The sequence below is a fragment of the Taudactylus pleione genome, unplaced genomic scaffold, assembly GCF_031769625.1.
Source record: "Taudactylus pleione unplaced genomic scaffold, aTauple2 ptg000040l, whole genome shotgun sequence".
Classification (NCBI taxonomy): Eukaryota; Metazoa; Chordata; class Amphibia; order Anura; family Myobatrachidae; genus Taudactylus; species Taudactylus pleione.
In genome coordinates this window covers 1,812,743-1,827,151 of record NW_028284442.1, presented here as the reverse complement: position 1 = coordinate 1,827,151, position 14,409 = coordinate 1,812,743, and the positions used below count along the sequence as shown (strand labels likewise).

Below are 14,409 nucleotides of genomic sequence, written 5' to 3'. Positions count from 1 at the left end.
TTTTTTGCTAATTGCAGTCTGGACCTTACCGGGCATGGCCTGTTCGACGTGTGAGTAGCAAAAACAACTTCAAAAGGGAAGCTAGACAGTGTACTCACTATGGGATCTATTTACTACAATCCGCATTGGTAATGCAGATTGTAGTGTGATATTACCGAGTGAATTCGCATTGCGAATTCAGGCAATATCACAGGGATTTACTACAAATCCCTTACAGGGACAGAGCTTGCGATAAAGCTCTGTCCCTGCTAATCCCCTTCGGAGCCTTATCACGGTATTTTCGCAAAAAATACCATGATTAAGTACCCGCGTATACGCCGACCGGTCGCCGCTGCTACCCCCCGGCGCTAAGCCCCACCCCCCGCGATCGCGGACCCCCCTCTCTCTTACTTACACTTACCTGCATGCTCCGGTGATGTTCTCCATTCCTCCGGTCAGGTGATCTCCCATACTGCACTGGGGCCCGATCACCTGATGACCGGGCAGCAGTGCACTGTGGGAGACCAGCTGACCGGAAGGGAGTCATCACCGGAGACACAATCTCCGGTCCCTGGAGTCAGGTAAGTACTTTTTTTTTTTTTTTTTACAGTAATCAGCTTGCAGTCTGTTAATACCACACAGCTGATTACAGGGACCGACTCCCGGCTCTGCTCTCCCCGATAGAGCACAGCAGGAGTCCGGTAACCGGGGGGAGACCCTGGATAACGCCACCTCCAGGTGGCGTTATTATCACGGGGCTTCCACGGATATTTTTTTAACATTTATTTTTAGTAACTATGGTCAGATCACATTTCCCATTACAATTATGGGAAATGCGATCTGCTTTACTAAAAATAAGTGATACTTAGGGGTTGGAGTAGAATTTTACGAATTCTATTCCAATTGCCCTGTAATAACTATAGGTGATACTAAAATAATGTGAAAAGGGTGTGAAAACACCCTTTTTCACATTATTTTAGTAAAAATAATGTTGATAAATAGAGCCCTGAGAGAGCAGTCAGTGTCATGTTATACATTACTGTATAATCCATAAAATGAATCTGTAATGTACGGATTACAGGGCCCTCATTAGTTATTAGTCTCTGCTGCTCTCTAGCGTCCACGGCATAAACGCCCGCTTACTACGTGTCGTTGAGGTCCTGAAGGAGGAGGAGGGGGTGTTAATTGAATCCAGCTAAATTATTCAGCACCAGCCCTGTAGAGAACAACATGCCGGCTGTAGACAAGCTGCTTCTGGAGGAGGCTTTGTTAGACAGCCCCCAGGTAAGGTCAGCCTCGCGGAAGGCGGGCGGTGCAGTCGGGTGAGGGGTAGCTGGCTGCTGGGATTGCACGGCGGGGAGGAGGCAATAATCTCTGGCGGATTGATTCCTTCCTTCCCTCTGAGCTGCTCACCAGGGGGCTGTTGGTTAAAATGTAACCCAGAAATAGAGAGATAAGTACGATTGCATCCTATCCGATTCCTAACACTACACAGGGGCCGGGGGCGTGCAGACCTCCCCAGACGTACCCTGCAGGTTACTGGGGAATCCTTTAATTGTCCTTAGGTAAGAGAGGATGACGCACACCCGGATGCTGCTGGAGAATCTGTATTCCTGTGTATGTGTACTGTGTATAGGAATACCTTACACACATAGGAACACTGTTGTGTTCCTGTGTGTGTGTGCTGCGTTCCACATACAGCAGAAGTGTTGCGACCCCTTTGATCGCAGGGTGTGTAAACGTAATAATGCAATGATCCTGCATAACTCCATAACGTCAGTCCTGAGTCCGCTGCCAGAGCACAGCGTTACTCTATCCGCCTGCTGCTGTGAGGCCTGTGAGGAGGAGAGACTGTTGCTGCTGGGTTTATTGTTGTATCATTTCGTGCTGGTCACAGGATAAATGTGTATTTGTGACTGGGAGAAATGTCTGAACATTGTTTTAATGAGGTGTATAATAGGAAAGCCAAATGATAATAGAATAAAGAGAGGAAAATAAAGCCCTGGGTGCCCTTAAATTTAACATGTACCATATGTGATTGCAGATAAAGAACATTAATCACAATATTCTGATATCACATAAGGACCTATTTATTGGACAAAAGTTGCGGGTATTCTCTGAAAACAGGAGAAATCTGCAAATTTTCAATACTCCAGGATGTATCTGGGATGATATGGGGTGGGGTGGCATGCTGCAGTCCCCTGTTTCTGATTGCACAGACAGCCCCATAGGTTTTAATGGAGATTGCTATATCTGACATTCGCCAAGCTCTGGGATGCTTTTCCTTTGTAGCCTATTGGTGCGTACACACGATACGACGGGGGGACGATCAGATAACGATAACTATCGTTATCTGATCGTCCTGCATGTGTTGGATGATTGTCATCGAACATCCAACACATACTGCAAGCCCCATACAAATATAACGACCCGCGATTAACAATTGCGGCTCCCTATAGCAAACAGGCTAACCTGGTCGATATCTACCAGGTATGCCTGCTTGCACAAACTACCGATCATTGTCGATAACGACCATACGTGGCCACGCATCGTTTGGTCGTATGCAGGGGTCAGAAGCTGATCGGAAGATTAAGCTAGGGGAAGGGGAGGTTAGGGTCAGGCAGCTCCCTGAGAGGTTTAGGGTGTGGTGAGGGGGGGGGGGTTAGGTTTAGGCATCCCTGGGGGGAGGTTAGGCTTAGGCACCCCTAAGAGAGGGTTAAGGTAGTTACTGACCTTAGTTGGGATTCTTCATCTGCCAGCCTTCCAGCGTCGGGGTTTGATCTTCCTGGCTGAGGTCCGGCGGAAAACAGTTCAGAACTGCGGTTTTGGGGTGCAAAGGTGGGGAAACCACCCTGCACTCTTAGGACAGGTCCCCAAAGGTTAACTGCGTCAAAAATATCCCAAAAAGAATTAAAGAACACCCCAAAAAATTAATTTGAAAAAGGGGGCAAAAAAAAAATAAGTTGGGTTACAAACTAGCGAAATAGACTTTGGGGGGTCTGCAAGTATGGGGGAGGTGTTTTTTTGATTGCAGTTGCTTGATGTTTTTAATGCTTTTTAAGACCTCACTAGCAATTTTAAACCATTCTTGCACCCATTTTCATGTACCCCAAATTTGCTGGGACCAGTTATTTTTGCCAAGAAAAACTTGCAAAATGTTATTCTTCACCACTTGTGCAAAGACGCAAAATAGCACCAATTGAGAGCATTTAAGCACCCCAAATACCTCCAGCAGGGCTATTCGGGGGCATCCATAGTGATCCCAAATGTCAGTGCATCTTTTGGGGGGTGTCAGGCTGATTACCCCATATCTTCCAGCACTTTTCGCCAGTTTAAGTTTCGCCGGGACGCGTTTTCGCGTCCTTTGGAATTGAATACAGGGATAAGCGGGGACACGCGCGATACTTTTTCGCATGCAAAACCAGCGATGTCGGCGAAAAGTCCGGATTGCGAAAAGTACAGGACTTTTCGCTTCTAATTGAATACGGCCCATTGACTACATTGACCTCTGAAGGTGTTCCCCATTTGCAGATGATTGTGTACACAAATCTGCAATGTGTGGGGTTCACCGATTGACGATTCCGACCAAAAAGTGATTGGAATTGGTTAAACAGGTTCTGCAACATGTTGTATGTCACAGTCTAATTGGGGCTGTTGATTGCTAGTGTATGGTAACAATCAGCAGTTTTGCAGACCATTACTAGTAAAATGATGAGCCTTTCATGATTGGCATATCTGTTATTTGCTGGAAATGCTCTGAAAATCACTGAAAACTAATGTATGGGCACAGATTGGAGGATTGTTAAATAAAAAAAAGATTGCAGAATCGTTTAATAGTTTTTTTTGTTCTTGCCGATGTAAGGGCTGGGGCGTAGGGAGGGTGGCTCCAGTGAAGCGCAAGCTCCAGGCGCCTAAAAGCTTAGAGGGTGCGCCGCAGCCTGACTCTGGTGCGGCACCTGCCGCCCGTGGCTCGCAGCTGTCAGTGACAGCCTTAGCCGCGTAGGCTTCCACACTGAGCTTCAGAATCGTGAGTGTGACGTCAAACGCACCTGAATATGACGTCAGACGGGGGCGGAGATTAGACGGGACCGAGAGTCTGTGGAGAGGAGCCGCATTGACGGGGAGTGCTCTGGCTGGACTGACAGGGGAGCACAAGTGTGCTCTGGCTGGACTGTTTATACGCTGGCTACCTACAGTATGTACATTATAATTTATAGGGGCGGTCACTGTTGGGTGCAATATTGAATATAAGGGATGGGGACCTGCTACAAACAGCGAGGGGGAGGAAAGTCAGTGGCAGTGCCCCTTCTCACTGATTGTAGCAGGTCCCTATCCCTTATATTTATTATTGCACCCATCAGCCAGTCTCCTGTTAATTATATATCAGTGTCCTACTGATATATAATTAACAGGTCACTGACTGATGGGTTTAATAATAAATATAAGGGATGGGGACCTGCTACAATCGGTGAGGGGGGCGAGGCACTACCACTGAGTCATAAAAAATGCATGTACTATATAAACTATGTGAACTATAAACGTTTTGAACTAAGCCTTTTCTCGTGGTGTGTGTATGTAAAGTAGGAGTAAAGGCAGCACTCAGAGGGCCTGATTCAGTAGTGCACGCAGATTCCTGATGTTTGGGAATCTGCGCAGGCCCCATTCTGCGATTGTGCAGAATGTGTCCTGCTTAATCACACGCAGACCCTTGTATGTCTTTGCTTGATTGACAGGCAGAGACATTTAAGGGGCGGTGCGGGGGCGGCTGCCGTTCCCAGGAAACGGTGTGTCCGTCAGGTTTTCCACAAGTGGCCAGCCAAGGGACTGCGGGGACGTACGCAGTTTTATGGGCTCGTATGCAGGCCAGGCTGAGTAAGCTGAGGCTTACTCAGCTGGCTGGGCGTCCAATGCCGTCCACCATCACGACCACCGATGGTCATGATGGTGATCCCAGCCTTCGACCTCGGTTGCAGTCCTGGGATCGCAAATGCAGCAGGGGGTGTCATACACCACCTGCTGCATTTGCATTATTGCAAGGATCGCAATTGCAAAGCTGCCTGTGTGCATACATCATATCTATAGCCTGCGTGCAGCTTTGCATTTGTGATACTTACTGAATCAAGCCCTATGTCACCAATTTAGGAGTTTTAAATATATATTTTTTTCAAATGTAACATGCCCCCACATATTGGCCACGCCCCCAATTCAGTAAAGGGGAGGGGGCGGGCGCCAAACATACCCTTGCTTCGGGCACCATGGCACCTAGCTACACCTCTGTGTAAGGGGCCCATTACTTTGCACTTGACAAAACCATGCTGCACTGCAGGTGGGGCAGTTTTAAAATGTAGAGAGCGATTTAAATATGGGAGGGTCATGTACTAGATCGCATCCAAATTGCAGTGTAAAAAAAAAAAGCCTCCCCTTGCATTGCAACATGGTTTGTCCAGATGCAAAGTTACTATTTCTACTTCAGGGTCCATAGGGTATCCACAGGATACCTTGGGGTATAGGTGATGACGTCAGTCTTCAGGCACCACAGAGTTAAAGTTTTCAGCCTCCCAGGATGCATCTGGGTCCCTCTCCTATACCCTGCCCCCGGGCCAAGGCATCCCAGTTTCGTCGGTGCCTGGCCGGAGTCGGAGGCACTGTGCAGAGGGGGGCTGTGAAGAGCCCCTGAAGTTTCTTTTAAAGACAGCGCTGGCTGCACATCTGGGAGTACAGCATGGACAGTCAGTACTGACGTCCATGCTGTCTCCCCTACACCTTGCCGGTACCAGAACGCCGGTACTGATCCGGGGATGCTGGTAGACATCTGGGGTCATGGCTAGCGGTGTCCCCAGATGTTTTGGACCATGGCCGGTTCCAAGGGGATAGCAGGTAAGCAGCGGGGTCCCGCGGTGGGTCCCCGCTGGTCACATTGTCCTGAGTCCCCAGGCAGAGGGCTCCCTGGGGACTGGCTGCAGCGTGGAGCCAGGCGACCAACCTGCACTGCCACTACCCCCTGGGACAGCGGGCCGCTGCTGAGCGGCATGTGCTGCGGCGTCCCAGGGGTTAAATGCATGCCAGGGGAGCGCGCTTTCCCTGTCTCACAGCCGGCGCCTCCCCTGCTGCACACAGCCTCTCTGCTCTGCCTGATTGGCCACAGTGTGTCAGCTGTCCTCCCCAGGCCAGCCTCCTTCATCCTCTGCTCCTCGGTGGCCATCTTTAAAGCATGGTGAACGCTGCTGGAAGCCTGTGAGCGGTGGCATTGCGGTCTGGGTCCCCCAGCATACCTCTCCTCTGTTTGTTACAGGTCAGTGTATGCAGCGCTGAGTCCTACTAGCCTGAGGGTCTGAGTAGTTGAGAACCAGCGCTAATAGTGCAGGGATTTGTTTCTTCTGCATTGTATGTGACTGAACTGCTAGCCTGCTGTCTGTACTTTCACTTTCTACTGTCAGCTTTATTACTGTCCCTGATCTTGCTCTGCTCAAAGCCCTTGCGGTGCGCGGTGTGCAGGGTGTTATTCACACTATACCAATACGTATAGATGTGAGTGTCACATACTTACCACCATGTCTGAGACTGACTTTCCTCTCCAGCTCATGTGTACTAAATGTAAGGTACCAATAGCGGAGGGGGAGGGTAATGCGGAGGGGTTATGTCCCCAGTGCCTGGCACTGTCACGGTCGATTATGGTCACGGTCCCGGTACAGGAACCTCCCTGGGCTTGTTTCGCTAAGGCGCTTACAACCCTTGTGGGCCAGCTAGCTCCGCCACCTGCGTTTACCCAGACGGGTTTGTCCCAGCAGTCAGTGGTGTCGTCACCGATGCGGGAGTTCCCGAGACAATTGATGGTACCCCACAGTCTCCCTGTCCCTTCCCAGGTTTCTCCGGAGCCTGCGTGCGTTAATACTCTAACTACATCGGTTCAGCATTTGTCCGATGTTTTACAGGGGGAGTCTGTGTTGCGGCCTCATAACGGCCGGTGGCGTCTTTATCTGCTCCTTATGGGGATGACGATGAGACGTCAGATGATGGGGAGATTCTGGATCTATCTGACCAAGAACCTCTCCGTACCAAAGAGCCGGACGCTAAGTCCAAGGTGTATATCCCTGGTCTTATTCCAGCGGTCCGCTCGGCTTTAGTTATTGAGGATATTGATCCTTTGGTGGCCACATTCATATATGCCTTTTTAAGGATATTAAGGGTGAGGCTACGGTGTTCCCTCTTTCTGATCAATTAGTGGATCATTTAGAGGAGGCGTGGAAAAATCCAGGTAAACGGTTTCAGCCCCAGAGGCGCTTAGCCGTGGCTTATCCGTTTGCGGTCAATTATTTTTCTAAGCGGGAATCCCCTACGCAAGTGGATTCACATGTCACACGCCTAGTCAAAAGTGCCACGTTGCCTATGCCTTCAATGTCATCCTTGAAGGATGTCACTGACCGCAAGGTGGAGATCTGCCTCAAATCCATTTATTCCCTTGCAGGGAAGCATCCAGACCGGCTCTGGCCGTGTGTTGGGTAGCCAGAGCTATGGAGCGCTGGGCGGATAATTTGGAGGCGTCTTTGGACTCTGACTGTTCGGCTGAACAGACCGAGTTGGTGGGCAATCTCCGAGACTCGGCCACTTACATTAATGAAGCGGCCTTAGATATTTGTATGCTCACCTCTAGGATCTCCTCTGCAGCCGTATCTGCTCGTCGCACCTTATGGTTGCGTTCTTGGAAAGCGGGCGCGGATTCCAAAAAGGGATTAGAAGGTCTGGACAGGTACTATTTGGTCCAGATCTGGACAAAATTGTAGTTACGTTGGCAGCAGCAAAATCTGCATGTCTTCCGTCTGCTACGATTCCTTCTAGTGCTGGTGGGTCGTCCTTTCGGCCTCACAGGGCCCAAGGTAGGCCTAAAGTACAGTCCTTTCCACGGCAGGCTGGGACCAAGAAATTGTCCAAGCCCAAGAAACAGGTCTGGCGTACCAGACGTCCGGCTCCTAGGTCCGATAACAAACCTGCGGCCTGACTGTCCAGGCCTCCTTTTGGGGGACCCCAAAGTGGGGGGCGCCTGCTTCAGTTCGCCCAGTGCTGGTCGAGGACTACGACAGACACTTGGGTTCAGGAGGTGGTCTCTCACGGGTATTCCCTCTCCTTTCGGGACAGGCCTTCCGCTAGACCAGAGCAAAGCCTCGGAACTGCGGAAGGTTTTGCACATTATGCTCCAGGCCGGAGTTTCAGTGCATGTTCCAATTTCCCAGAGGGGCCTGGGTTTCTATTCCATTCTATTTTTGGTGCAGAAACCCAATGGGTCTTACCGTTCAATACTAAACCTAAAGGCCCTCAACAAGTCCTTGAGGGTGCCTCTGTTTCGGATGGAGACCCTGCGGTCCATTATTCTGGCACTGGAACCTGGGGACTACATGGTGTCATTGGACATCCAGGACGCTTACCTGCATGTCCCTATTCTTTTGCGCCATCAGCAGTTCCCCAGATTGGCAATCTGCAACGAACATTTCCAGTTCCGGGCACTGCCTTTTGGCCTGGTGACTGCTCCACGGGTATTCACCAAGGTCATGGCGGCTCTCCTGCGGACGCAGGGAGTCCGACTGTTGCCTTATCTGGATGACCTCCTGTCGATAGCGGGGTCTCCAGAGCTTCTTTTACACCATCTGGATCTGACGATTGCGGTACTGCAACGTCACGGCTGGTTGACAAACTGGCAGAGGTCCACTCTCACCCCGTCTCAGAGGATCCTGCACCTCGTGGCCTTATTGGACTCCAGGCAGCAGTGGATCTTTGTGATGGAGGAAAAGATCCTTGCTTTGTAGTTGAGGGTGCGCAGTTGTCTGCAGTGTCGTCGAGTGTCGATACACTTGGCAAAGAGGTTATTGGGCTCAATGGTGTCGGTATTCGACATGGTGGAGTACGCCCAATTTCACTCCAAACCTCTGCTGCTATTGATCCGGTCCAGATGGAATGGATTGCCTCAGTGTCTCAAGTCCCAGACGATGGGGCTCACTCCGTTCGCCTGTCTCTAACCTGGTGTTTGCAGACGACCCACCTCCAACAAGGGTCGCCCGTTCTGGGTGGCAAACTGGGTCCTGTTAACAACGGACGCCAGTCTCCGGTGCTGGGGAGCTGTCACGGGTCCACACTTGTTTCAGGGCAGGTGGACTCGGGCGGTAGCGGAGCTTCCAATAAAAATTTTGGAGCTCCATGCGGTGTCAAGAGCTCTCCAGCGGGCACAGCCGGTTCTCCAGGGTCACCCTGTGCAGGTCCCGTCGGACAACGCCACCACGGTGGCCTATTTAAACCAGCAAGGAGGAACCGGGAGAGTGGTCTTTACACCAGGACGTCTTTCGGAGTCTGGTGGACAAGTGGGGTCTTCCAGAGATAGACCTCATGGCGTCCCGGCACAACAACAAGTTGCCGGTGTACGGGTCTCGAACATGAGACGAAAAGGCGTCTCTGGTGTATGCCCTGTCCGTCTAGTAGACGTTCCAGTTTGGCTACCTTTTCCCTCCGTTTTCCCTTCTTCCGCGGGTATTACGGAAATTCAAATCAAGAAGGAGGTACGCTACTGTTGATAGCTCCCGAGTGGCCCAGACGGCACTGGTTCTCCGACCTCCAGAGTCTGTCAGTAGAAGTTCCTCTGAGTTTACCATTACGACCGAATCTGCTGTCACAGGGTCCTTGTCTTCACCCGGACCTGACTCGGTGTGGCTGTTGAAACGGTCATGCTAAGGTCCAGAGGGTTTTTCTGGCTCCGTGGTGCAAACCATACTAAGAGCTCGTAAACCTTCCTCGGCAAGAATCTACCATCGTGTGTGGCATACTTTCTTCCGGTGGTGTAGACCTAGAGGGTATTCCCTTAGGGAGTTCCGCCTGTCTGGGGTGTTGGCTTTCCTACAGGCTGGACTGGATCATGGGCTTCGCCTGGCTTCTCTGAAAGTGCAGGTGTCTGCCCTGTCAGTCTGGTTTCATCGTAGGATTGCTGCGCTCTCTGATGTGCACACCTTTATGCGAGGTGTTCTTCGCATTCAGCCACCTTTTGTTCCACCGGTGGTGCCTTGGAATTGGACTGTGGTCCTGAGAGTTCTCCAGGGACCGCCGTTTGAACCACTGGACTCAGTGGACTTTAAATGGCTTACAGCTAAAACCATATTCCTTCTGGCCATTGCCTCGGCCAGAAGGGTTTCGGATTTAGGGGTTCTCTCTTGTAGACCCCCTTTTCTGATTTTTCATAGGAATAGGGCGGTGCTTCGCACTCGTCCGGGATTCCTTCCCGAAGTGGTATCCAGTTTTCACATCAATGAAGAAATTGTTGTGCCGGCTTTCAATTCACCTGGACTTTCAGTGGGTGACGCCACTTGGGATGTTGTGCGGGCATTGAGAATTTATGTTGACCGCACTTCTTCTTTTAGGAAGTCGGACACCTTGTTTGTCCTCTATGGCTTCCGTAAAAAGGGTTGGCCTGCTTCAAAGTAGACTTTGGCAGGCTGGATTCGTATGGCAATTTCAGAAGCTTATCTTCATGAAGGTTTTCCAGTTCCCTCCTTGGTGAGGGCTCATTCCACTAGGTCTGTGGGTCCTTCGTTTGCAGCTAGACGTGGTGCCTCTGCAGTTCAGATCTGCAAGGCTGCTACGTAGTCTTCTGTCTATACCTTTGTGAGGTATTACGCTTTTGACACCTTTGCCTCTCAGGATGCTTCCTTCGGGCGGCGGATTCTCCTCTCAGCACAGGAGCGTCCCCACCCTTAAAGGATACTGCTTTGGGACATCACCAAGGTATCCTGTGGATAACCTATGGACCCTGAAGTAGAAAATGAGATATGGTAAGAACTTACCCTTGTTATCTCTATTTCTACGAAGTCCATAGGGTTCCACAGGACTCCCGCCCTGTCGCACCTGTACTGCAGATGGGCTTTATTCTGGTCACCGGTTTTTCCGTCTCCCTATGGTGAGAATGTGATTCTTGTGAGTGTCCAGATTTTTTCTTCTCTCTCTTTCTTCTCCTCCTCCGGCCTATGGCTTGTGACGTAACTGAGATGCCTTGGCCCGGGGGCGGGGTATAGGAGAGGGACCCAGATGCATCCTGGGAGGCTGAAAACTTTAACTCTGTGGTGCCTGAAGACTGACATCATCACCTATACCCCAAGGTATCCTGTGGAACCCTATGGACTTCGTAGAAATAGAGATAACAAGGGTAAGTTCTTACCATATCTCATTTTTTTTTTTTTACTTTGATCCCAACTCCAAATCAGCCCCATGTTATCTGTACTGCACAAATTAGTGATCCTATATAAAAAAAAACAAAAAAACCCAAATTATAATGTTTAATGAGCCTATTTATAAAATAAGCCCTTAAAATGTGGAAACATAATTATTACCCCTTTTAAACAAGGTTATAGTATAAAGCTTTCCAATCAACAGCACTTGGCAGCAGGATGTAGTTAGTATGCTTGCCGCCGATATACCAACACCAGAATCCTGCCATCCGGCAAAATTGTGATGCCGCTATCACAAAGGGGATCAGGATACCATGTCGGCATCCCGAATGAAGGATCCGGGTAAGTATCAGCGTTAGCACAGGGACGGAGGGGTTAGGTTTAGGGACCCTCAGGGGGAAATTAGGGTTAGGAACCTCCCCGGGAGGGTTAAGGTTAGGCTGCAGGGAGGGGGGGGTTAGGGTTAGGCAGGTTAGATTTAGGGTGCGGGAAGGAGGGTTTATGGTTAGGCACCACCGGGGAAGGTTAGGGTTAGCCACCACTAAGGGAGGGTTAGAGGGGAGGAATAGGGTACCTTCCTGCCCCTGTCGGGATGTTCACTCATCGGGCTTCTGGTATCGGGATTTGAAGCCGCCGATATTTCATACCCATTCCCTTGGCAGCAGCCACTCTTTACATTGTGTATTCTCTGTATGGCACTACAGATACTATTTTTCACCTTAAAAATAATAAAATATTGCCCAGATAAAATAGGGCCTTATTGCAAATCTTTATGAATAATCCCCTTAATGAGCTAAACGTATTAACCAGCTGAATACAGGGATCGCAAAATACACAATATAGCACGTTTTTATGCACTACAGGAACTTTGGGACCTGCTCAGTTTGTCCTGTGTAGCGCTGCAGCATCCAATCACCGCCTGCGGCTTCTCAACCAATCGCCGTCGGCACATTCTCCTCACTACAGCTCCCACAATCCCCATTGCTTGCAGCTCCCCCTCCCTCTGTGTCCGCGTTCTGCAGCGTGCCGTGCCGCCCGCTCCTCTCATAGTCTCAGTTAGACATACTCTGTCACTTTTCCTCCCTGTGCTCCCGGCTCACTCAGCCACACTCCGGTCCCTCTCCCACACACTTTGCTGCCGCAGCCACACTACTTTCACTGTGCCTCAGTGGGGATCTCGGACCCAAGGAAGGGGGAGGGGTGGCTGTGGGCGGGAGAGGTATCAGCCGAGGAGCAGAACACTACAGATCTGTTGGTGCTGCAGAAACAGGTGAACACGATGCTGGTCTAGAGGAGCAACCTGAAAGGTGAGGACACCTGTCCCTGGTGTTACTTACTCACTGGCCGGCCGTGTGACCCTTCCCCTAGTATTATTACTGTCCGTCTGTACGAAACCCCAACAAAAATGCGCATCAACCCCAGATTTTTAGGTCGGTGTAAAAGGGGAAAAGGGGTATAAACGGCGCGACCCAGGTTATACGACCTGGGTCATGCATAAAATGAGCTGACTGGTGGTTGTGGAGCAGTTTCCTCCCACTTTTTATGACCTCACAAGTTTAGCAGGGCAGACCCGGGCTCAGTGTGAACAGGGCTGACCTGGGAATAACCCAGATCGAAGGTGCAGTGTAAACAGGGTCTGACCTGGGTTGGAGCCATGTCCGAAAACTCAGGTTAGATCCGGGTTCTTGGTGGAAAAGTGGTATCGGTCTGTATGGTCAAACCCTTATAAACTGCACGTGCAGCCAGTTTGGGGCCCTGGTAAAAAAGAAAAATTCAACATGCATTTCCAGGAGCTTCTCCGCTATGTGAAGCTTTAATGTATAATTTGAAACGGTCCTTTAAATATTTTGTGCAGAATTTTAACCTTAATATAAGAAATTGCAAAATTATAAATTCTGCCTCTAAGGGGTATGTTTACTAAAGTGAGAGTTTTTTTTAGAAATGGAGATGTTGCCCATAGCAACCAATCAGATTCTATTTAACTAGCACCTTCTACAACAGGGGTTCCCAACCACGGTCCTCAAGGTATTACATCAGAGATGGATCGCTGCGATTAAATCTGAAATGCAGATCTGCTGGTTGGAAATGCTGACCGGCGGACATCGATGTCCCGCGATCCATCGCAGGAGCAGTGAAATTCTACATGTTAAATTTCAACGATCTGCCAATCATGATAATTTTTTGATCGTGATCAGCAAATCTGTGAAATCCAACATGTTGTATTTCACCGACCCGACATCGATGCGGCGATCCTTTGCTGATGTACGGGGGCCTTAACAGTCCAGGTTTTAAGGATAGCCATACTTGAGCACAGGTGTCTTAATTAGTACCTCAGTTATTTTGCTTTAACCATCTGTACTCAATCATGGATATCACTAAAACCAGGACTGTTAGTGTGCCTTGAGGACTGAGGTTAGAAAATACTGTTTTAAAAGATAATAGCTAAAATCTGATTGGTTGTTATGGGCAACATCTCCACCTCTAAAAGTTTTCATTTTAGTAAATATACCCCTAAAAGTGAAGGCATAGCCGTGCTTCTAGACCAGTGGTTCTCAAACTCGGTCCTCAGGACCCCACACAGTTCACATTTCCCAGGTAACCCAGCAGGTACACAGATGTATTCATTACTCACTGACACATTTTTCAGTTCACCCAGCAGGTGCACAGGTGTATTCATTACTCACCGATATATTTTAGAAGATTCACAGGTGGAGCTTATTATCACCTGTTGATTCTGTAAGGACATCTGGAAAACATGCACTGTTTGGGGGTCCTGAGGACCGAGTTTGAGAACCTGTGTTCTAGACTAATTGACTGGTCTGTGCGACCATAAGCTCACTTGATGGACACTAATGCCTTCTGTTATAGTGCTTGAGGTTAGTGCAGAAATCAATTCAATATGCATTCTTAATTTTATCTTTCATTTTGTTTCCTTTCTTCCTAGTGTTTGAATGTTTTATTTGAATCGAGGGGCAATAAAATGAGTTCTATATTTTCAAATTATTACAGCATAAAATGATGTTGTAGAATTGAGCCCAGGCAAAAGAAAGTATAAAGGTTTACAGTATATACAATGTGCCATGTAATCAGTGCTCACCCCTCCAGACCCACATGGCTACAAATCTATTTATTTTTAATTAAGTAAAACATGCTAAGTAGTTGAAGAGCTGCCTATGTAACACTGTGTACTGTTTATGTGGAAGCTGTACAACTGTCCTATAAGAGAAACAAT

General features: G+C 49.2%; 1 protein-coding gene across 3 annotated transcripts in view; it reads left to right on the top strand.

Moving 5' to 3' along the window:
- The first annotated feature begins 540 nt into the window (after positions 1 to 540).
- The window catches only part of APPL2 (adaptor protein, phosphotyrosine interacting with PH domain and leucine zipper 2), a 96,646-nt gene continuing 82,777 nt past the window's right edge, over positions 541 to 14,409 (top strand). Inside the window, exon 1 of one of the 3 annotated variants that reach the window (XM_088453616.1) lies at positions 541 to 560. Coding sequence is in view for 1 of the 3 variants with exons in the window: in XM_088453597.1 (XP_088309723.1) it covers positions 1,210 to 1,263 (54 nt within the window). In the remaining 2 variants the exon portion in view is untranslated. Of the gene's footprint in view, positions 561 to 1,125; positions 1,264 to 1,446; positions 1,545 to 14,409 lie in introns of those variants that run through there. The other 2 variants (XM_088453597.1, XM_088453606.1) reach the window with 2 other exon arrangements.